Source organism: Branchiostoma floridae, chromosome 2 (assembly GCF_000003815.2).
Source record: "Branchiostoma floridae strain S238N-H82 chromosome 2, Bfl_VNyyK, whole genome shotgun sequence".
NCBI classification, from domain to species: Eukaryota; Metazoa; Chordata; class Leptocardii; order Amphioxiformes; family Branchiostomatidae; genus Branchiostoma; species Branchiostoma floridae.
Genome location: NC_049980.1, coordinates 11,192,229 through 11,215,006, shown reverse-complemented (window position 1 = coordinate 11,215,006; position 22,778 = coordinate 11,192,229). Strand labels below are relative to the sequence as shown.

At 41.4% G+C, this 22,778-nt stretch overlaps 3 protein-coding genes across 5 annotated transcripts in view; 2 read left to right on the top strand and 1 right to left on the bottom strand.

Annotated features, from left to right (window-relative positions):
• The window catches only part of LOC118404925 (proteasome subunit beta type-2-like), a gene marked incomplete in the record, with an annotated part of 3,434 nt that extends 1,101 nt beyond the window's left edge, over positions 1-2,333 (top strand). Inside the window, 4 exon segments of the mRNA XM_035804313.1 lie at positions 168-238; positions 745-907; positions 1,108-1,157; positions 1,771-2,333. Of these exon segments, the coding sequence (XP_035660206.1) occupies positions 168-238; positions 745-907; positions 1,108-1,157; positions 1,771-1,878 (392 nt within the window).
• Positions 2,196-14,318, bottom strand: LOC118404939 (sialin-like). Its single transcript, XM_035804339.1, has 13 exons — positions 14,303-14,318; positions 13,330-13,451; positions 12,318-12,503; positions 11,604-11,733; positions 10,147-10,253; positions 9,914-10,001; positions 9,533-9,619; positions 9,006-9,130; positions 8,442-8,594; positions 7,596-7,725; positions 3,983-4,104; positions 3,560-3,679; positions 2,196-2,957 (listed from the first exon to the last, which is right to left on the bottom strand). Exons 2-13 carry the CDS (start codon positions 13,345-13,347, stop codon positions 2,733-2,735), a joined length of 1,491 nt encoding a protein of 496 aa, XP_035660232.1. The 5' UTR covers positions 13,348-13,451; positions 14,303-14,318; the 3' UTR covers positions 2,196-2,732.
• Positions 7,579-21,087, top strand: LOC118404902 (sialin-like). Of its 3 annotated transcripts, none has more exons than XM_035804301.1 (12): positions 7,579-7,733; positions 16,419-16,622; positions 16,999-17,124; positions 17,258-17,371; positions 17,495-17,582; positions 17,784-17,870; positions 18,166-18,293; positions 18,782-18,931; positions 19,232-19,364; positions 19,501-19,614; positions 19,797-19,924; positions 20,352-21,087. In XM_035804301.1, the coding sequence occupies exons 2-12, from the start codon at positions 16,458-16,460 to the stop codon at positions 20,559-20,561; spliced, it is 1,443 nt and encodes a 480-aa protein (XP_035660194.1). In that variant the 5' UTR covers positions 7,579-7,733; positions 16,419-16,457; the 3' UTR covers positions 20,562-21,087. The 3 variants fall into 3 exon arrangements, with proteins under 3 accessions (XP_035660194.1, XP_035660187.1, XP_035660180.1); XM_035804294.1 differs by lacking the exon at positions 7,579-7,733 and adding an exon at positions 11,626-11,740; XM_035804287.1 differs by lacking the exon at positions 7,579-7,733 and adding an exon at positions 13,760-13,952.
• Positions 21,088-22,778: the final 1,691 nt, after the last annotated feature.

Genomic DNA, 22,778 nt, shown 5'->3' with positions numbered 1-22,778 from the left:
GAAACCAATCAAATTTATGCAATGACGTTAGACTCGTTAGTACATGGCAGTGTACTAGCCAAAGTCTACAGGTGTATCCATTGTGAGGGGTCAGCAGAATTTTTTATTTATTTTTTGTACGTAATTGTTATTGATATGATGATTTAATCCTACCTTTTATGTACCAGGTTACACCCTGTCACCCCACGCTGCTGCCAACTTCACCAGGAAAAACATGGCAGACTACCTGCGCAGCTCGGTAAGGACATCTATAATGTTCTGATAATGTACTATGTGGTATGATTTTCATCAACAAGTCTGTTCATGGTTTAGATGCAGCAAGATGCTTTGTGCATAATATATCAAAGTTTAAGGCCCCTGTACCATAAACATTAACACATCTGGACATGTATGAAGCATGGTCTAGCTATAGGCAAGAAAGTTTTACAAGTAAGTGGACCTCAACTTTGAGACATATTTTCCAGAATGCATCTCGCCATGCATGTGCAGTTGAACTGTAAATCTACTTATGAAGATGCAAACAAGTTTTCCTGTGGGTTTTCAGAGGACTAGAAATTCATCTACCTTCCACAATTGCAAAAATTGATAGTCAAGACATTTGCTGTCCTAGAGTAAAAACTGATTGAAAATTATTTCATTTACTGCAAAGCTACACTTCCAGAACATTATGAGTTGAATGCCAAACTTTATATGAGTCTCTTACAACATGTTCCTTGAAATGAATTCACTGCTGTTGTTGCACAGACCCCGTACTTTGTGAACCTCCTGATTGCTGGCCATGATGAGACAGCAGGCCCCCAGCTGTACTTCCTGGACTACCTGGCCTCACTCAACAAGGTGCCGTTTGCAGCACACGGCTATGGGGGTTTCTTCGTGCTGAGCATCTTTGACAAATACTACAGGGAAGGTTGGTGTTAGATTTCAAAACACTTTACTGTATTGAACCCAGCCTTCTTTGTTACACAACAACCTTTTTATTCTTTCAAACTGTTTATGGACTTAACTGTATTGTTCATTTGATCATTGTTTATGTTTGTACTGAATGAGGATGCTACCAATGTTGTATCCGCTTGTGTTCTGAGAGAATTTTGTTATTTTTCCTGACAGACATGACCAAAGATGAGGCTGTAGAATTGCTGCACAAGGCCATTGCTGAGGTGAGTTTAGTTCTCATCACCTGCACTTATTTTGTACCTGAAGCAGGGCTGTTTCCAGAACCTGTCCCTCCATCCCAGGATAGAAATTTGCTTGTTGGGACTGAAAAAAATATCACTCTTTCCTTCCCCAAAATCTGAACTTCATGACATAGAACTGTTGAAGCTTTATTGTCATGGGCTTAAAATGACACTTTTAACAAGAAAAACAAACAACATGAGCTTCCAAACAATGAGTGGAAAAAAATTAGAAGCTGGCGACAGCCCTGACCTGAAGGCAGCTTAATGCCTGTTATCATATGTTGGATTCTTGAGCTGTATCTCCCCAAGCAGATGTTTTGGTTGGGGGTTAGTAGCAACTACAATTACTTTCAGGGAGGAAAATAAGGGCCACTACGTAACCCTGTCCAAAAACCCGTTGCTTGGAGAGTACAGCTCACCTCATTGGCAACTCGACACCTAGACAACTGAACACCACGTCCAAAGACCAATACTAGAACCTTACCTTAGCTATAACTATAACCCAAGTTTTCCTGGGAATGTTGGCAAGTTGCTTGTTTGTAATACCAGTAGAAAACTCATATTTCTGTAACTCCCTTCTTTTCCTTCCCCACAGATCCAGAAGCGATTCATAGTGAACCTGCCCACCTTCAGTGTACGGATGGTGGATAAAGATGGAATTCATGACTTAGAGCCGATACCAGCCAGACCAATTCCATATTAAGTAGCTCTGTTTGCACCATAACATTCATGTCTGTATTAACATATTTCCAAAAGTATGGAAGAGACACTGGAGTAAGATATAAGTGACATATTTTCTTAGGGTGTACCAAGGATGCTGCCTTGAGGGACACAATGTCATTGTTACCATCTGCTATAACAGTTACGAAACATTAGTTAGCATTCCAGGATTTATATAAAAAAGCAGGCATACTTTCTCATCAAACCATTCATATTTGTGTTGTTGAGAGCCACCTCCTATCCAGTTGCAAAGCCATTTCCTATAGGATGTTCATAAAAACAACAAAAAATCCATTTGTCTGGCTTTCTACTCTTTGTCTTCAAGATAGATACGGCTTGACGGGGTTGACAAACATCATGCAGCTGAGTATATGTGTAGTCTTTATCACAGTTGACTTTGTAATGTTTCCATTGAATTAAAAGTTCAGAAACACTGAATTGCTTTGTTCTTGTTCATTAGCTATGGTTACATCGTATATATAATACTCTTTGCTGTTGTATGATCCAAGTTAGCGGAATAATCAAAAATGGCATTAACAGTTAATAGTAGGGTGAAGTAGAGTTAGTTACATCCCGATTTTCATTCTACTTTTAATCTACCTCTTACTACAGAGAGCTCTTTTTGTTAATAATAGAGAACTATTAGAACTATCCTCTTGAATGATAAAGTGCTTACAAATAACTAGAAAGGATATAACTTTGTTACAAGTATCATTCCAATTGTGTTAAAACATAAGCTAACAATGGTTAACAAAGTTCTAGCTGTCTTACCATTGAATTAAAGTACCTAGTACATGTACTTCAAACTATTCATGGCTTATTTGAAAACACCACCATCTACAGTCGAGTTGTACTGGTTCTTGTGGAAGAGTTGTCCAGTTTTAAGTCAGAAGCGGTGTTCATGTCAGAAGGGAGTCCGTCTGCGTTAGCGCCCTTTTCCTCCTCCGGGTCCTTAGCCCAGTCCTGCACGTCGGTACGCAGGAACACCAGCACCACCAGCCCGCCGAACACGTAGATCCCCGCACCGATCCAGAACACGGTCTGCCACGCCTCGCGGGTTTGCTGGGGGTGGACAACAAGTTCAAGTGTTGAAGAAAACAACACGGTAAGGTTTCATAGCTTACTATACTATGCTTAGTACATCCCCAAAGTTAAGTTCTAATTCGTGTTACCCGTCGTAAATTAAGGTTACAAGGTCAATTTGGAAAAAATTTCCTTGGAGTTTGGGGTAAACAGTAAACCCGCGCCATCTTGAAGGCTATAATTTGCAGAAGTGGAATATTATGGAGTTTGAGAAATTCGGCACAAGTTCCGTGGATTTGTTGTGTCAGGTTTGGGTAATGTTGCATGATAAAAGACTGGATAGAACCTTGACAAAAGACTGGTATAGAACGGAAACGTGGAATTTTATTGAAGGATAATGATGTCAAATCTGAAAAATATAACTAACTGAGCAATATTTCATCATTCCGAATGATTCGACAGGGATATATGTGTAACGTTATTTTCCGTACAGTTTGGTTAGAAATCATGTCCATTGATCTCCATGGAATAAATGGAAACTGCTGATTTCGTCCTTCCTCCACGATTGAATGTTCCGTATCAGAAAGTATGGTAAGTTACTGACTTGAGCTCAAATGAATAGATGACAACATCATACTTACATTGTTGTTGGTGAGTGTGCCGACCACCAGCGGCGTGACGAAGCCGGGGATGTTACCGAAGGTGTTAGTGATGCCGTACAGGATTCCTCCGAACCGGGGGGCCAACTCAACATGTGACAACTGAAAACAAAATACACATAGTGTCATATAAAGTATGATTCAAATCAATGTTTTAGACTCAGTATCGGTGTAACACTGCTTCTATGTATAGCAATAGCCTTGGTGATTTTCCACTTGACTTCAATTCCTTTACTTTGAAGGAGATATGTTGTTCCAATGTAGAAGATGACGACAACAATTGGATGTAGTACCAGAACATACTAGTAGTTTCCAAATTGCCATCATGCACTCCATCTACGACGCAGGCTAGATTAAGTCGTATTCTTTATTACGGACGTTTTCACGTCAATCACTAGGACATACCTTAAACCCAGGGACAGCCAGCCCACCAAACGCCACGGACAGGGCCAGCATCGCCACACCTGCAGCCCGGTCACAGCCCACGTACCCCGCCAACACGAAGAAAATGGCCGGTGGGATTTGTCCTATTATGACACGAGGTAGAGTATATTGTTCAATACCTATCGAATGCTCTTTTCTTGCGCCAGATAGCCTGTTGTGGAAGTGTGCATGATTATGTATGACCACAATGTTTTTAATGTCAAATCCATCATTCGATTCCATTGTTATACTTTTAAACCTTTATCTAACGTTATCTCTTCATGCTTCCCACTCATTCTCCTACGCAGATTCTCTCCGTGGCCTATACAATTAGGCTCGAGCTCTGCTAAACACTTTGATGGCCATGTTCTCTAACTTTCAGCCAATCAGAGAATCGGCTATGACTCTAATTAAAAAGCTGTGGTTCTCTGATTGGCTGACAGCTGGCTTGATGCCATGTCCACTAAAATGCATCTCAGCAAAAGCAAGATATATTGCAGAAGGTGAAAGACCATCCAAGTACTTTTTGAGCTTAGAAAACAAGAAGCAAAGTCAAAATTGTATAACCTCGCTAGTGAGAGACAATGAAAAAATACATGACCAAGCAGAGATATTAAAAGAGTGTAGAAGCTTTTATCAAACTCTATACTCCTCTAAAAAGGTACCCGAAGACAAAATTGAAGACTTCCTGGGATCTATGAATATTCCAAACATACTATCTGAACAAGAAAAGCAGGAGTGTGACAAACCAATCACATTACATGAGTGTGAAGAAGCTGTAACAAGCATGAAACAAGGTAAAACACCTGGCCCTGATGGGCTTCCACCTGAATTTTACAAACTGTTCTGGCCTTCAATTGGAGTTTTAGTGCACTCTGTTATTTACAATGCACTCAGTGAAGGAAAACTACCACCCTCCTTCAGAAAGGCCCTACTAAGATTGATACACAAAAATGGAGACATGGAATCACTTAGCAATTGGAGACCTATAAGCCTCCTAAATACCGATTATAAGATACTTGCTTTTGTCATGGCAAATAGAATTAAACCTCTACTGAAAGATCTAATAAATAAGGACCAGTGTGCTTACATAAAAGGACGTTTCATAGGACAAAATGTTAGATTAATTCAAGATATAATTGACTTCTGTGACTCCAAAAATAAGACAGGTATTGTACTATTCATAGATTTTGAGAAAGCATTTGATTGTGTGGAGCACAATTTTATGTTTAAGGTATTAGAGAAATTTAACTTTGGCCCAAATTTTGTAAACTGGGTAAAGATCATGTATTCTGACTGTCTGGCCTCAGTCATCAACAATGGCTGGAAAGCCGCTAGTATACAACTGCAGCGGGGTATAAGACAAGGATGCCCATTAAGTGCGCTACTGTTTCTTCTTGTAGCAGAGATCCTATTTTATAGCATACAAAATAACCAAAATATCAAAGGTGTCACAGTAGATGAAGCAGAAATTAAGATGTGCCAGGTGGCAGATGATACCACTGTTTTCTTGTCCACTGAAGACTCACTGTATGAAACACTTGAGTGCCTCAGCTCATTCTCTAATGTGGCTGGACCCAACTTAAACAAAGCTAAAACAAAAGGACTGTGGCTAGGTATATGGAAACACAGAAAAGATGAAATAGCAGGTATCCAATGGCCTTCTGTAATTAAGTCACTTGGTGTAAATTTTGGTCATAGCAAGGAACAACTAATGAAATTAAACTGGGATGACAAGGTAAAACAAGTTAAAACAGTTCTCAATACATGGTGCCAAAGGAATCTTACTTTATTTGGGAAAATAACCATTGTAAAGGCATTGGCAGCTGCAAAGATAACATATGTAATGAACATTCTTCCAACACCAACAATAGTGTTAAAGGAGCTAAATACTGCCTTTTTTAACTTTGTGTGGAGTGGAAAAAAGGACAAAATTAAACGGAAAACTCTCATTGGCAACTATGAACAGGGAGGTTTAAAAATGCTAGACATACATAGTGTGAAAGATGCTCTCTTGGCGTCTTGGGTTAAACGTTTACTTAATGGTAAGGGTTCTTGGAGATATATCCCTTTACACTACTTATCTTCCTTAGATATAGACTTGAATTTTGTGTTTCAAATGAGTTGCATTGAAGACAAATACCTGTGTAATGTACCCCTCTTTTATAAGCAAGTTATCTATGCATGGTACAAAGCTAAAAGCAATTGTGACACAAACCAGATTATCTGGGGAAACAAGCATATTGTATCAGGGGGGAAAACACTCTTGTACCCACATTGGATTAACTCTGGTTTTGTTTATATACAGGATATTTTACAAAATGGTACTTTTATAAGTGACAGAGAGGTGTTCCGAAAACTTACCAAGAAACATAACTGGATGTGTGAATTGCTCATTGTAAAAAGAGCCATACGTAAAAATTGTTGTATCGAAAGAGAAACGTTAGAAACACCAGCCTTAGATTTTCCAAAAACTTCTGTGATATACCAAAACCTTATGTTACAAATATTTATAGTTCCAAACTGCCAACAGAAATGGCAGACACATTTTGATATATACTCACTTAATTGGAAGAAGATTTGGAAAATGCTAGGCACAACTTCATGTAAAGAAACACAAATAGCAGAGCTTAATTACAAACTACTTCATCAAATTTTACCATGTGGTGAGAAATTAAGCAAATGGAGAATACAAGATGAAGATGGTCAAGTAATTGATCCTGTATGTAAATTATGTGACAGTGGTCATGTTGACAACTATAAACATATGTTCCTGGAATGTAAAAGGCTAACTAACCTGTGGAATTTAGTACATACTTCTGTACCATTTAGCCCCAGTAACCCTTATATTGATTTTGAAGAGATGATACTGGGAAAGGTAAACCAGCCAATAAACGAAAATATCCTGAAGAAAAGAATACGAATAATATCTATAGCAAAGTGGGTTATCTTTAAAACATGGATTTTTTCTACAAAGTGCCCACGGCCAATTTCAGGCCATAACTTATCTAACATCTTCAATTGTGAACTCAAAAACAGACTTCATGTTCTGTAATGTTTACTTCTATGTACTTAAATAATAATTTTTAAGCTCATAAAAAGCAACAACAACTGTTAAACCCATAGTATGTAAACTATAGTTCTAGTCCAGTCTAGATCTACTGTGTTATAACATACTGTAAACTATACATTGTTATGAAAGAAAAAGTCCCGAATGTTAAAAGTTACTTGTTGTTTTTGATAACCATCTACATGTATCATAATTATTCCATGACAATTGGGGCAACCATGTGGTGTATATTGGTTATACATAATAGCCTATATAAGTACATGAGAGAAATTCTTATATAGACAATGATACTTCTTCCATGCGCATTACCTATTGTGTATTTCACTAGTACTTCAAATTACTCCATGTACAATAGTAGCTTAGATACTCTGTTGTTGACAAATGTATTATTTGTTTTACTAATAAAGCCTTGAAAAAAAAAAAAAAAAAAAAAAAAAAAAAATGCATCTCAGCCCGTTTTAATTAGCATAGCCCGCCAGAGTAGGCTCTGTGCAGGTGAATGTTCCGACTTCCGACCATACGTACCGAGGAAGGTCATGATCCTGCGGGCGGTGAGCGTGCTGACCCAATGTTTCCTGATGTAATCAGTGACGAACCCTCCTGTCATTACGAACACCATCAGGGCGAGGTGAGGGAGGGCCGACAGGAAACCATTCTAGATTGGTAAGAAGTAAATAAACAAGCAAACATAATCAATTTCCTAGATCCTTTCTTCAGAATTTAACATGTCACGATAGGAGTTTCTATGGTATACGAATACGCTATCGAAGCATAATTTTGTGACATCAACCTTGAGATTGCTTTTATTAGACTGTTGTCTCTGCTATACCATAACAAAGCAACATCCTAATGACCCCACGTCACATATTCAGGACCTCCCCACGACTTTGTTTCCGACCATTCCCAAACCAAAGTCAGCACTGGGTTGGGAGTAGCCCGGAATTTATTCTATTCTAGCTCTAGTTCCCTCCTCTGATCGCATTTAAGCAGAATGTGACTTCGCTGACTCTGATTTTTCAAAATTTATCGTCGGTTGTCGCATAGACTTTCAGAAACTACAGTCAAACCTGTATTAGGGGCCACCTCTACAGAGGGGCCACCTGTCCATAGTGGCCACTTTTTGTCTGTCCCTTGGGTATTTTATCTACAAGTTGCCACCTCTATACAGAGGCCACCTGTCTATAGTGGCCAAATTTGTCCGGTCCCTTGAGTGGCCACTATAGACAGGTTTGACTGTATTAGATGACATAGTCGATCTTGTCCCAGTCTTGTTCATGACACGAAAGAAGATGACTAACAGTCCAAGCCGTGGTCTGGAAAAGGTTGGGATGCCACAGTCGGCTCTGTGTGACAGGGTTACATGCTACTTACCGCCTTGATGTCGAACCCCAGGATTTGCTTGAGGTAGGTGGGCAGGTTGGTCAGCATGGTGTAGAAGCCCCAGTTGGAACAAGTGTGGCCGATCACGATGGCCCAGAGTGGCACACATCGGGCCAACTTCAGCCACGGGACGGGAGGACTTTTCTAGTGCAAGACAAATACGTGTTTAATATCTACACGAACCGTGTCATTGAAATACCTTTTTGAGTACTCCCATTGTTCTATTTTCCTACTCTCCCAGCAGAGGTTCGTCTCCGACTGTTTCTATTTTGTACTGTTTTCTTTATGGCCCAGGGACTTAGAAAACATCACAAAACAGAAACAGCATAACAAAAACGCCTAAAACACATCAAAACAGCCGGAGCCGAACCACTGTTTGGAGAGTATTGACGTTAGTTTCAGAGTTACTGTCTATCAGCTGGCTTTATTTTCTAACAGATCTTCTGTGCTATAAAGCACAAAACACAGATTATTGTACGAGTTATTTCGCAGGCACGCATCTATGCGTCTATCTGAATCTTCTCCACATATCGCCTTGTGTTTTTGGTCTCTTACCACCTCCCTGGTCTCGATGTGACTTTCGATGTACTTGGCCTCCTCCGGGTCGATCCTGGGGTGACTGGAGGGGGAGTCGTACACGAAGATGACCCAGAACACGAACCATAGGATGGGGATGCAACCTGTAACATGCACACTCTCATGTCAGTGTTTTCAATGACGCTTGCAATCCTCGACAGGTTTGCCTACAACGCTGTCGCGTTCGTCGTACGATTTTGATGTCGTCGAATTTTCAAACAGGCTGTAACAGAGCCAACCTCCCACAAGCTTACATGGGTCTAAGACAGCCTTTTCCGTAACTAGATTTTGCAGGACACTCGCGCGAGTAGACCAAGAATGCCCTGATCGCCTGACGGTCGAACGACGTATTTCAGTATTTTTGCAACCGGTCCCTTACTGGAAATAGCAAACGTCTGTCTACAGACGATGTGTTCCTTACATTCCTCTCCCGAGCACAGTTCTTGATTTGTGACGGTGCTTTAGACTGCCGGACCGGTACTGACCATGATGGTTAGATGACGTACCTGTGACGTAGAAGACAGACTCCCAGCCGTACGTGTCCGCCAGGTATCCGGACAGCGGCAGGACGATCACAGTCCCGAAGTTCGCACCTAATTACAATAATTGGCACAATCATTTAACAGTACTCTACAGTAATTCTCATTGCCTGATCATACAGTTAGAAGAAATACATATACTTCTGAGAAATACATAATGCGTAGAAAAAGCTGAAGACTCATTGACATTGTATGTGCCAGCCTACATTCTGCGTTTACTTGGGTAGTTGAGATGTGCAGTAATAGACAATAACATCACATAACATACCAAAACCAGTTAATCAACAAATTCCAACATAAAGCAACTTTGTTGTCACAAACAAAGAATTAGAATTGTAAATAGCTTACCTGCCATGGTTATGGACATGAGCCTGCTCCTCTCGTATATTGGTGCCCATTTGCCCCACATGCCATGGTGTGTCGGGTATGTGATGCCCTGGAAAAGATCAACAGGAGCTTTGAATTGCTTTTAGTACACTTTTTTCTAGGAGAGATCTTTAACCTTATTGCTAGCTTTAATTGCAATCAAAATTGATTGATTGGACTGACATTGACGTATTTCTTTGTAAACAATCCCGTACCGCGACGAAGCCGACCAGAATCCTGATGGCGAGCAGCGCGTACACGCCTCCCCGGGCTGCCACGGGGGTCAGCAGGGTGAACAGGCCTCCCAACAGCTGACTGGTACCTGGAGAATGCAATATGAAGAATTGTACTACTCCATAACTTAAAAATTGGACTCGTCCCCCGGTGAGAGAATGTTGATGCGCCCTGATGTAAATTGTTTCCTCAGTTCCATTCACAAATGTTCGGTATCTATAACAGTGGAAAATTCACACCGCCACAACCATCTCCTGTGCCCAAGACAGGTGATGGGGGATAAGGAGTGCGGAAAAAATCTCCATCCCTGACCAGAGAGCGAGGCGAATACTTTTCCCGAGCCCTCAGAAAGAGGGAGGGTTGGTGGTAAGGGTAAAAATACTATCCTTCTCTTCACATCCCCATTCTTCACATCCCTATTCTACCTGACATTTCGCCTATTTCTCCGAACCACCCGAGTCTTGCTTTTCCTCCCCAAAGTCAAACTGTGAACCTTTTGTGATAATTAGGGCTGGGTATCGGTACAGCGTACCGGTACAAAACCGGTTTTTCTTATTGGACCGGTCCAGAAAAACCGGACCTGAAAAAATTGGGTGGACCGGACGTTGGACCGATTAGAAAATTAAGAGATTATTTTGTCAGGCATTCACACGTTTTGGCGCTTGTAGGTGGAAGAAAATAAGAGTGAAGTACTAGAGTAGAGTTAATAGTAATGTCTACCAAGTTTTACAGCCAATCGTACAGGTGAAGTTAGCGTTGTAGGATTTTAAAACGCCAGTGTAAGTCTCATACTCCACCAAACAGATTTCTTTGTAGTGAAATGGACCATTGGCATGAGTCATACTGAATCAGGTCCAGGTTCAGGTAAGGACCTGGACCTGATCCTCTGGACCTGAACCGGACCTGGACCTGAATTTTCTGTACCGGTACCCAGCCCTAGTGATAATATCTCCCATTTTTACACCCTGCCCTCATTAGCATTCGTTCTCATTTGCATAACTCCTCCGATTGGTTACCCTCCTAAATTGAGTTGATTGACCACCTGTCTGTGGCGCGCGGGCACAGGTGTAGCGCTGTGAATGGCAACGCACTCCAACAAAATTGGAAACATGGTGGAAACTCGTGATTCAATGTGTGTGAATGTGAATATCAATGGTTGCTGGTGTACATTCAAATCATTCTGAAGACATTGTAATGCTTGTGTTTGAAATATGTACGTCTAGTTCTGAATATACAATTTGTTAGCACAAAGATATGGACATGCCTATAACGTGTGTGTACAAAAGGTACTAGTTTATGAAGGTTAGACATCCAGGTACACAATATTTGAAGACAATTCAATCTCTCTAACTAGAAGTGTTTATCCAGTTGTAGATATGGAATCAATTGTGTAATTCATAATGAGTTTGAGAACAATCTCGTGCAAGTCTGTACCCACCACAAACTATTTTTCCACCCAGCCTTGTCTCCAGCCACCCGCCGAATATCTGTGTACAGATGTAACCGTAGAAGTACCCGGACAGAACCTGGCCCTGGTACCACTCATTCCACTCGAACTCGCCGTCTTCCTGCCAAGCAGATGATATTGTACATGTACATGGAGGAGTGTTAAATTTTTTGAAAGTTTAACGGTTCCTGTATTGGCCACATTTGTAGCTCGACACCCCCTAGACTAAGCCGCATGCACTAACAAGACATGTCAGCCAATGGTAATATCATGTTGTCCCTATAAAATCTCGTTGGAGACAACAAACGATAAGGCCGAACCTGGAGCAATTACTGTCGTATTGAGGTCACAATAATTTTTCCAATTTAACGGTTCGTAATGGCCACATTTGTAGCTTACAAGAGGCTGACAGTCTTGTTAGTTCAAGCTCTATTGAAAGCCTGTAATTCGAGTGCTGTAGGTCTGCTATGATATTACTTGACTGGAATGATGCTCATACTTTGGTCAAGCATTTGTAAGCTTCAAAGAATAACAATAATTCATTTCCAAGACTTAAATGCGAAAATTGGAAAGAAACAGAAGCAAAACAGATAGGCACAGCGGTACATTTGTATTCTACGTTAAGGTAGATTTGGTGGACTTAACAGTCCACCGAACCCCAATCCAACATCCTACAAAGATATACTAGTATTCCCTTCCACTCACCGTCCAACCGGCAGGGGGCGTGTTGTTCTGCGTACCGGTGCACTCGCTGGCCGCGGATGCGGAGAAGTTACTCTTGACCATGGAGACGATGGCGACGCTGAGGTTGGTGCGCAGGATGTACACATTGGCGAAGGCCCAGAACCAGGCCACGACCAGGATGTGCCGAGCCTGGACACAGCCTTGCGCCTGGAATCAAACCATGTGGGAGTGTTTATTTGACGGTGATAATCTCCAAGCAGATGTAAGAGAAATACTCCCATCAGCCTATCGGTCATTTTCTGACGTTCGATGGGCTGTGTGTGAGAAATGCGACATATGTTTAAGAATGGTAAGGTTTTTATCCCAAAAATCTCGTCGGAGACAACAAAACGGTAAGACTACAGTCATATGGCCGCACCCGGGGCAGTTACTGTCGTATTGAGGTTACTTGAGTAAGCGCAGAATTGCAGCCGCTGCAAACCTTGCGATTTAGCACTGTCCTTCTTTTCTTTGCGCCTTGCAATTCATCCGCTGGCTGCGAATAGAGAGAAGTCGACCCACCGAATAACACAAAATGATACAATTCATTGGACCAATGCTAGAACAACTCTATTTGCAGGACTTTCATAGACTTCTTAAATAGCGCTTAGGAATGCGCTGCCCCCTTCGTTATAGAACAGTCCTAATTAGAGGGTCATTAGAATGAGGACTGCTTTTGACGTATTTGGGGGTGGGGTTGGCAATAAGATATATAACGGTATGTTTACACCGATTAAACAGTTCAGATTTGTGCCTTATTCCGCTCAGAAGAGAACGTTTAATACGTGTAACGTTATTCAAAACCATTCGCGCAAATGAGCATTCCTCATTTCAGACGTTTGCTGTGTTTCAGTCATAGAAGGTTTCAACCGTTGACATTTGTACAGCCCTACATAAATGACCTTAACACACACACACGCGCACAGGCAACACACCCACCACACGCCCCAACAGGTAGTTGTTATCACAAGAACTTGATGTTTAATTCCCTTACCTTTTTGATACACCCCATTCTGCAAGACTCGTTTGTTTGTATACAACAGGACGACTCTTGTCGGCTTTCCAGTCCTGTCTGTGTCTGTTCTCTTGTGGTACGGTGGTGACAAAGTGCACGATCTACAAGCCAGATTTCGTGTAAGGTTTAATCTATGATAATCATTAACAGACATCAAGGTCTGTTGGGTCAAACAAAGGACAACCATTGGACGGCAATGTTTTTAACGGGTAATCACTACCATCAACGAATGTAGATCTATAGTCATGCGATGTCGTTTTATTACATTTGTAGATCTAGAACCAACTTGGATAGTTTGCATGTTTGTCTACGTTATTCAAAATCAATCACGATGTTGTAGACCGTTGAGTAAAAGCCTGTCACCTAAGCCATGTCCTTCATCCGAAAACAACTCTGCCTGGACAACACATGTGCACAGTTAAAGAAATGGGGTCGACAAGTTAATAAATGGCCACTTGTTTACGGGAGGCCAGTCAGTGCAGTACCGGTCAGAACACTGGTGTAGTTCAGGCTCTACCCTCCTTACATGTACACTTTTAAACTTGCTTTATTCCCAGCGATATACTACCTAGGGAGGCGTGATGGCAAAGTTTAAAAAGAAGGTATGTGGACCTCAGTCTTAAAGACGTTACGCTTGATGTGTATGCTTATTCAGTGTATGGATTCAGGTAAAGGTAAGTGGTGGTTATATCTATGCCGTTAACAGACCGGTGGTCATGATCACGACGTCTGGGTTTTTGATGCAATGTTTCTAGAATCGTGTCAGTGACGACTCCAGCACATTTTTGCACTGCGACAGCAAACTGCAGCGGTACTAATGACCTTTGATAGTTACTAGCACTAGTAGTAGGTCAGCCAATGGCATGTAGAGCAGAGTGGAGGAGGGGCTACTCCCTGAGAGTAATCAATTCTCTTTTGATATGTATGAATAAAGTGGCTAGTTTTCCCATACCTTGTTTTTGGGTTAAATACGCATAAAGGCCTTCCTCTTCCGTCATATATTTTGTCACTTTCCTGTATCAACTGTATCATAAAGGGCAGATATCACTTTCTACGGTCTTCTACGTCAGGTAACTTGTTAGACTGGTAGGGTTTCTCTGCGGCTTTGCGGTTCACCTACCTGCCTGCTCAGGCCCATTATTAGCGCACACTGATGATTTTTATTTTACGGCGTTCCTAAATTACTTCGCTACGGTAATCAGAAAGGCTGACAGGAAAGATAGCCTGTCAGAAAAAGGCATATTCTTAGCTATAGTATGACCGGGGACCCGTGAGAATGCTACCAGGTTAGTACCATGTTAGAGATTTAGATCTTTGGTCACGAGTCCCAAGGTTCTGACACTTGGCATTTAGATATCGTCTGACAGTGTGAGCTTTTGAAGGTGTTTGCCTGTCATCCCCATATTTACGCCTCCTGTCATCTGTTGACCAAGAAGAAAAACAAGAAATGGAGAGCAAAGTTTAGAAGGTCATGCTTTGCGTGAACAAGTTGTAATAAGGAGCAGCTGCTTTTATCAGGCGTTTTTAATTGTCTTTAAGGTGTTTGCCTCTTATCGGAGGCAACCAAATTGTTAAACAGGCAAACAAAAACACGCCCATATTGTGCCTTTTACAAATATTCAATATTTACATTGAAAGGTGTATGATCTGATGACTTCTGTCCATAAAACTCAATTGACATAAGCGCACGTTTTGCATGATAAACACGAAAACGCCACCATCCAATAGCGGTACATGATAGGAATTTCATACTTGTGACATTTGTAAGTTAGTTAACGGTAAACATCACAATGTAGATCATGTAAATACAAATGTCATTTATGTTAATGACATTCTGCCAAAAGTTAGGACTTTGTAGTTACCTCCATGAAATGTCATGGAGGTTATATTTTACCCCGCGTTTGTGTGTCTGTGTGTTTGTGTGTGTGTAAACAAGATAACTCAAGAACGGCTGGGTGGATTGGTTTCATACTTGGTGTGTTGGTAGTGTGTAACGAAAGCTGGAAATGATTAGATTTTGGGCCCCCTAGCAACTCCCCTTGGTGCTGCAGCGCAACTTCCGGTTTTGCTATCTCGGTGTTCTGAACATGCTATGGTCACGATTTTTAAGTGTTAGATAGCTCTTGTGCTCAGGAAGAAATGACATAAGTTTGGGCCCCCTAGCGTCTATTTTGGGGATAGCAGGGGCATTTTTGTCAAAAACTTCTGACGAGGATAACTCAAGAAGGGAACAACGGATTTTCATGATTTTTGGTATGTAGGTACCTTAGACAATGTTGTACAAGATAAAATACTAATTATGCAAATCAGGAATACATTTGCATAATTAATGAGAATATTCTATCAGCAGTTTTTTCAATGTATCTCTTGTCACTGACGTGATATGGTCGTGACATTTAAGTGGTAGATAGCTTTTAGCAACATAAAAATGTTGGGCAAGTTTCAGTCCCCTGACATTTAATTGTGGAACTGCAGGGGCGTTTTTGTCAAGACACTCCAAAGCGGATAACTGCAGAAAGGAACGACGGATTGCCTGCATTTTAGGCATGCAGGTAGCTTAGGCAAAGATGTTCACAATGATATGCATGCTATGCAAATGAGGACTTAACTTGCATAATTAATGAGGAAATTGTATAGTTCCATTGTTTTCAATAACTGGACCTCAATACACGTAACACATGTTAATTATGATAGGTGGAATATAAGCAGATACCAAATATGGTAATGAGGAACTTATTTGCATAATTTATGTAAAAATTCAAAACCGCTTTATGATCAATAATGGGAATTTTATAATTGTGACATGTGTACGTTAGTCAATGATGAACAACACCATGCATGAATTATGTTGATGTGTTGGTCAATTGCCTGAAATTTACGAAAGCTCTAAATTTTCATGGAGGTATGAGGTCGCCGAACTCTAGTTCTATATACAATGTTAATGTGTGTAACTTGGGTGGAGAAGACATGATCTTTAATACGGAAATTGGCACAGAATAATGTTTTTTATTCGAAATCATGAAAATGAGCAGAGGACATCTATTTAACTGTCTTTTATCCCCTCCCAGCCATGTGAATGGTTGCCAGCCCGTTACGTCCTGACCGCCATGTTTTTCCTGGGGATGATGAACGCCTACATCCTCCGCTCCAACATCAGTGTCGCCATAGTCGCCATGATCAGGACCGCAGAGGCTGACGGGAACGGAACAGACGGCTCCACCAGCATCTGTGGAGAATTCAGCTTCGGATCAACCCCTGCCAACAAAACTATGGTTTGATTGCTTTATGTTATTGCGCCATTGCAACCACAGCATCATAAGTAGGAACTACACAATAGGGTTGATTTCTCACATTATATTCCGCGAAAGCACATCATATACCCTCAGAATAATATGAACTTATTGCTGGACATGATAGCCCAAATTCCAAGTACATTCAGAAAGAAACAACTCCAAAAAAATTAAAAGGGTGGAATCGCGTTATCCAGCGACTTCTTTTAAAACCTCTCTATCCAGTCCCATGGTTTGAACTTTGCGAGACTTGACTAGTACTGCAATGCGCTTAACTTTACAGTGCAATTTCAAAGTACTAATAGTATACAACAATCTCTTTGCAAAAAACCTTGCCAACATTCTTACTTTTTGTCAGCAGAACCAAGGGGAGTTCGACTGGGACGAGACGCAGAAAGGTCGCATTCTTAGCGCCTTTTTCTACGGGTACGTCTTCATGCAGGTGCCAGGAGGGTACCTGGAGACCAAGTTCGGGGGGAAGAAGGTACGGATCTTTCCTGCGTTTCTTCGCAATGTTGACAACGATAGATGGAATGTGCTCTAAGGCTATGTATATATTCAATCTTCATTTGTTTGTTTATGAATTTGCAGTTTCTAATGATTTGTGTCCACCACAGGTGTACGGCATAAGCATGCTGATAGGTGCTATATTGACCCTATTGACTCCGGTGGCGGCCAGAGTAGATTTCTGGTTCCTGTTCTTTGTGCGGTTCTTCATGGGCTTCTTTCAGGTACGCCCCCTATCTGTGTAGATCTGCACTGCTTGTCTGTGCTTCTCAATTTTGTTGGAATTGGTATTTTAGCAACCGTGTCTTTTATGTCACCAGTGAGGACATGACTTGTCCTGTTTTCAGGGCGTGATTTTTCCCGCTCATCACGGCATGTGGGGGAAGTGGGCACCGCCTCTCGAACGGAGCAGACTGTTGTCCATCACATGCACAGGTAGGAACCTATACACCCAGATATGTCACCCATATGTTCAATTATCCGCAATCCCTTCTCAGTCGTATTCAATACTTTCCTAAGTGACAAGTCTGATTAATGTTATTCTTAAATTGTAGTGACAAGGTGCAATGTATCATTCAGACTACTATTATGTACCGACAGAAGGTCTAAATACACGAATAACGTTATATATTTCAGGCACGAATGTTGGAACTGTGATCGCCCTGGCGCTGTCTGGGTACATTATAGACCAGATCGGCTGGCCCTGGGTCTTCTACATCACAGGTAGGATCTTAACAATATCACATCACGGTAATGGCAGCATCAGACCCAATTATAGAATGTTCTTAGTACGTGTACATGCAATTCCAAAAGGAGATGTATACGAAATGGTACGTGCACAAACGACGTGCCTTTTAATCTTTATAGCTTATCAAAGTGTGACGTCAGCGTATTTTGCTCCCTTATTAAAATAGTTAACATGATACATGTACATGTACGTGTTTTTCCATTTTACTCCATGCTTCTCGATTTTACTCCATACATCATTCTCTTTGTGCATATTTCTTGCCCATATCAGGAATCGTGGCTCTGGTGTGGTTTGTGGCCTGGATGCTGCTAGTGCATGACTCACCTGCCGAACACCCGAGGATCTCCGAAGAAGAACGAGAGTACATTGAGAGTTCTATCGGCACGAATGTACAAGAGGTATCTAGATCAGAAAATGACACTGGTTGTCTTATATATAAAGTCGCCTAATCTTCGCGTCAGCACAGGTACAAAGATATGTTACCGGTGGAAAACATTAATCGTAGCATGTAACAGCAAGTAATTGACAGAATTTTTATACAAAAGGCACATAATCGTATAATCTACTGCTCTATGTCAACTTGACACTGTCGTCGACGAGCAGACTCATATGTCATCATTCATTCTTTCAGTAGTATTCTTCTTCAGTAGGACATTCTAATGCCATATCTGAAGTTTGTCAAACCGTAAGCTGTCATTTCAGTTAAAATGGATATTACAACATTGTTTTTGGTCTCTCTGTTTGAGTGACAAGTTCATGTGACCGGGGTTCCGGAATGGTATACAATACGTCATGGCTCCACCCACACAATTAATTCAGGTCTCTCTAGTGTCATCTAATGAGAAAGATAGGATTTCGACTTTTGACAAATCGTCTTCCTCCATAGGATATCCCAGTGCCATGGCTGGAGTTTGCAAAATCCAGAGTTGTGTGGTGCCTTCTGATTGGTCACTTCTGTAACAACTGGGGAAACTACACCATGCTGACGAACCTCCCTAATTATATGGCCACCATCTTGGGATTCAACATTGCAGAGGTAAGTTCTTGATGTCTTATTCAGTACCAGGGACAGTGTAGCAGTTCTTGGTGTCTTATTCAGTACCAAGGACAGTGTAGCAGTTCTTGGTGTCTTATTCAGTACCAAGCACAGTGTAGCAGTTTTTGATATCTTATTCAGTACCAGGGACAGTGTAGCAATTCTTGGCGTACCAGGGATAGGGTAGTAGTCAGTGAGCGGTGATTTATTCAGTACCAAGGACAGCATAGCAGTTCTTGATGTCGAATAAGTACATGGACGGTGTGATGTTACATGCAGTTCTACCTCATTTATACATAGAATGGTCTTCTCTCCGCCCTCTCACCTCTGACCATCTGGGTGTTCACTGTTACTGGAGGTTGGATCATTGACGTCATCAGGTCACGTGATATTCTGGACACACTGAACTCCCGGAGGCTACTGACGGCAATGGGTTAGTAACCTAAGGTTGACAAATTTGAAGAAACTTTGGGTATTTTCCATAATGGTATCATTCGTTCATGGCACCCGTATAATGGAATTATATATCCTTCTGATCTTGAATGTAACGTTATTCTAATGTTAAATAGGTCAGTTCCTTCCCGCCATCTTTCTGATTATCTCTGGATTTGTGGGGTGTGACCGCGCAGCCGCAGTGGCGATGTTGGCTCTGTCAGCAGGCTTTGGTGGACTGTCAACACCAGGTGAGCATGCGCAGATATGCCACTGCACACTCAGGGTCATATCAATCGATTTATTGAACATTCTGACAGACGAGTATAGATTCATGCGGCTGTCTTTGATTTACCAAGTTGCTGCAGTTCGATGTCTTGACGCAAGGGGTCTTAGTAGCCGTTGAATCCAACACCGCTTCCGTTTTGTACAGGGTTTAAGATCTGTCACATTGAAATCGCCCCGCGGTTCGGAGGCATACTGTTCGGCATCACCAACGTGTTCGGGTCCATCCCAGGATTCATTGCGCCCGAAATCATTGGCGCTATGACCAACAACAATGTAAGTGACGTTACATCCTTACAAAAATTGTTTCTTTATATATGGAATTCTTATGATGTAGAATTCAGAAAGATCTGTTGTTCCCATTCATCAACATTCATTATGTTCACTTCGCGAGAAAGGTTATGTTTTTGCTAGCGTTTTGATGTTTGTTTCTGTGTGTGTGTGTGTGTGTGTGTGCGTGTCTGTGTGTGTGTGTGTGTGTGTGTGTGTGTGTGTGTGTAGATGAACAACATACATGTAACTCGAGAAGGCCTGGATGGATTGTCTTGTCATTTTGTATGTTGGTAGGTCTTGATAAACCCCGATAAAATGATTAGATCTCTGTAGAACCCTATCAACTTGTTACGGTACTGCATCAGAACTTCCGCTTTTGATATCTCGAGTTTTGGCGCTCTGGTTCATATCTGAAATCCTCTCATTTCAGCAAACTCGAGAGGCTTGGATGAACATCTTCTGGATTGGCGCATCGATATACGTGTTCGGAGGGATTGTTGTGCTTCTGTTTTTGCGCACAGACATCCAACCTTGGGCACATGCGCCAGATAAAAGTAGTGCAGATCCAGATGTCATCTTCCTTGAGGACATCCCAAACACCCGAAGCCAAAGGCACAGCGACGAAACTAAAGAAAATTGAATTCGGATGCTGTATAAGTGTATTGATGTAAATATAGATTATACCAAAATGGATAGTTTCAGGTTGCCACTCACTGATTGCATAACTCTCATTGCTATCGATATCACACCATATTGCCTGCAAACCGTTACAGTGTTTGGATGCATATCTAACTATGCTACTCAGGTGTGAATTAGGGATGTATGTAGATCTAGACACCTTTTATTTTTTCCCAAATATACCAAAGAAGTCGCACATAACTATAAGTGTTTGATTTGTTCTTCAATGCCTTTATTGTAAATTGAATGTAGTCCAATAAGTAAAGGATTTCAATATCAATAAGTTGGTAGTGTAATGGTCGACAGTTGATTAAAGTTCAACTGACCTTGTTTTCGCCTACCATTTCATAGTAACTGTGCGCTGTCACGTACTTCACTCTGTTGCAGAATAGTGACAACTGTGATAATTGATCTTACATAGTCAGGCTATCTTCTCCTTATTTCCCTCTTAAGGCGTGAGGTTTACACTTAATTTGACAGAGGTAAGTGTTGAATCACTTTTCATTGCCAAGTACACAGTGTGTGTGTGTGGGGGGGGGGGGGGTACAGTTAACGCGACACAGGGAGGCGAACATTATGTCGAAAGAAAAGAGTTCACTTATGCAAAAGGCATGGTACTTTACGAGATGAAAGAATTGAGACGAACGGACACGGACTATAAACGCTGAGCACTCGCTCTACTAATGTTTTGTACCATGTATGTGTAGTGATATATGCTGATAGATTTATTAGGACTCGACGTAATCTGTATCTCTGTTATATTTTATCTGGCCCTTACCTCCCTCATGACCTCAATGAAAAGTGACCTACAGGCCGATTTGAGCTTCTCGTTAATAAATAAAGTTTCAAGCAAATCAGCCAAAAAAAAACAACACTAGCCTCCTCCAACGGCCTCTCTGTGGGCAAGTTGTTGGAGGTAGGGCCAGTTGTGACGGGAGGGCGATCCGCGATTGATTCGACTTGGAAGGTACTACTTTTGCCCTCCCCCGTCACAACCTAACCCAAACAACGTACTCCAATGCCTACAGAGAAGCTGGTGAAGGATGATAATAAATACTTCGTATTCATGAAAGTAACAAGTATATCCTTTGACAACATCTTATGTATCAGAACAGGGGTTACCTGGTGAACATGACAAGATAGACGTGCACGTGTGACTAGTCATAAAGTCGTACACCGCTATCAATTTTGTGGGTTAGAAGCGGTCGTAAATGGCATTTGTAATGTAAATCTCATCTCATTTTTAGAAAGATGTATTTTCTGAAAGAAAACCAATGGTTAATACAAAATCTCTAATCATTAAATGGATACATGTAGATCATTTGCTGTAGGTACCTATGCCCCGGAGAGGAGATAGGCGCCGCCAGGGGACTAAAATGCCTATTGATACAGCACAACATGTTGTGCTGCCCCTACGGCTGATTAATCAGCCTACGGCTGATTAAAAGGCTATGGGACGAACGAACGAACGAACGACCTATCAGGGTCATCGGCTAAGGCTACACCGAATACAGCCCTTCAACCAGCAAGTCCGCGCATTACTTGATAATCATTGTTTGTTTGAAACAGACCGAAGTTAGCAAGCTGACATAAGACTGCACTCCAGCCCAATGTTTGCATACACCAGCAAAGTACACGTTTTTGTATACAATTTAAGCAAGTGCGGTGTCAATATCCTTATGTGTTCTATTATACTGTAAACAAGTTGTAATACGTTGGATAAAGGAAAGCACAGCTCACAAGACATTGTATGAGACAAGTAGATTGTATTATCAGACAGCTGCAGCGGCAGCTGCCAAATATCGTGAAGATACCCCAGCAGCTTCTCGAGTTATGCTGTCCAAAAACAAGCGTTCAAAAATACAAAGCTGGCTGCAATACTATAGGAAAACGCCAGGTAAACCGTTTTCGAACGTGGTATTTCTTTCCACAGCCGCTATAAACCTACCAAAAATCACCGAGGTCCATTTATAATTTCTCGAGTTATATGCTTTTGACCCATGCTATATATGCTATAGACCCACGATAACCGAAAACATATATATCCTTCTTGGCGAAGGGAAAAAAAGGAAAGGTGATATCCAGTACTCCAGATGTAAAGAAGTGGAGACGGGACTGATTGTACTCCAGTAGAGAATTATCACAGACGCTCAATGGTTGCCATGACCGAGAAACAGAT

Excerpts from the sequence above, each read along its gene's own strand:
- LOC118404939 (XM_035804339.1), bottom strand. Across the intron at positions 10,002-10,146 it reads TTCTGGTCGGCTTCGTCGCG|GGCATCACATACCCGACACA; the intron begins GTACGGGATTGT and ends GATCTTTTCCAG. Across the intron at positions 4,105-7,595 it reads CAGGATCATGACCTTCCTCG|GACAAATCCCACCGGCCATT; the intron begins GTACGTATGGTC and ends GTGTCATAATAG.
- LOC118404902 (XM_035804287.1), top strand. The coding sequence starts at position 13,932 with ATGGCAAAGTTTAAAAAGAAG. Across the intron at positions 17,871-18,165 it reads CTGGGTCTTCTACATCACAG|GAATCGTGGCTCTGGTGTGG; the intron begins GTAGGATCTTAA and ends TGCCCATATCAG. Across the intron at positions 19,925-20,351 it reads GCGCTATGACCAACAACAAT|CAAACTCGAGAGGCTTGGAT; the intron begins GTAAGTGACGTT and ends CTCTCATTTCAG.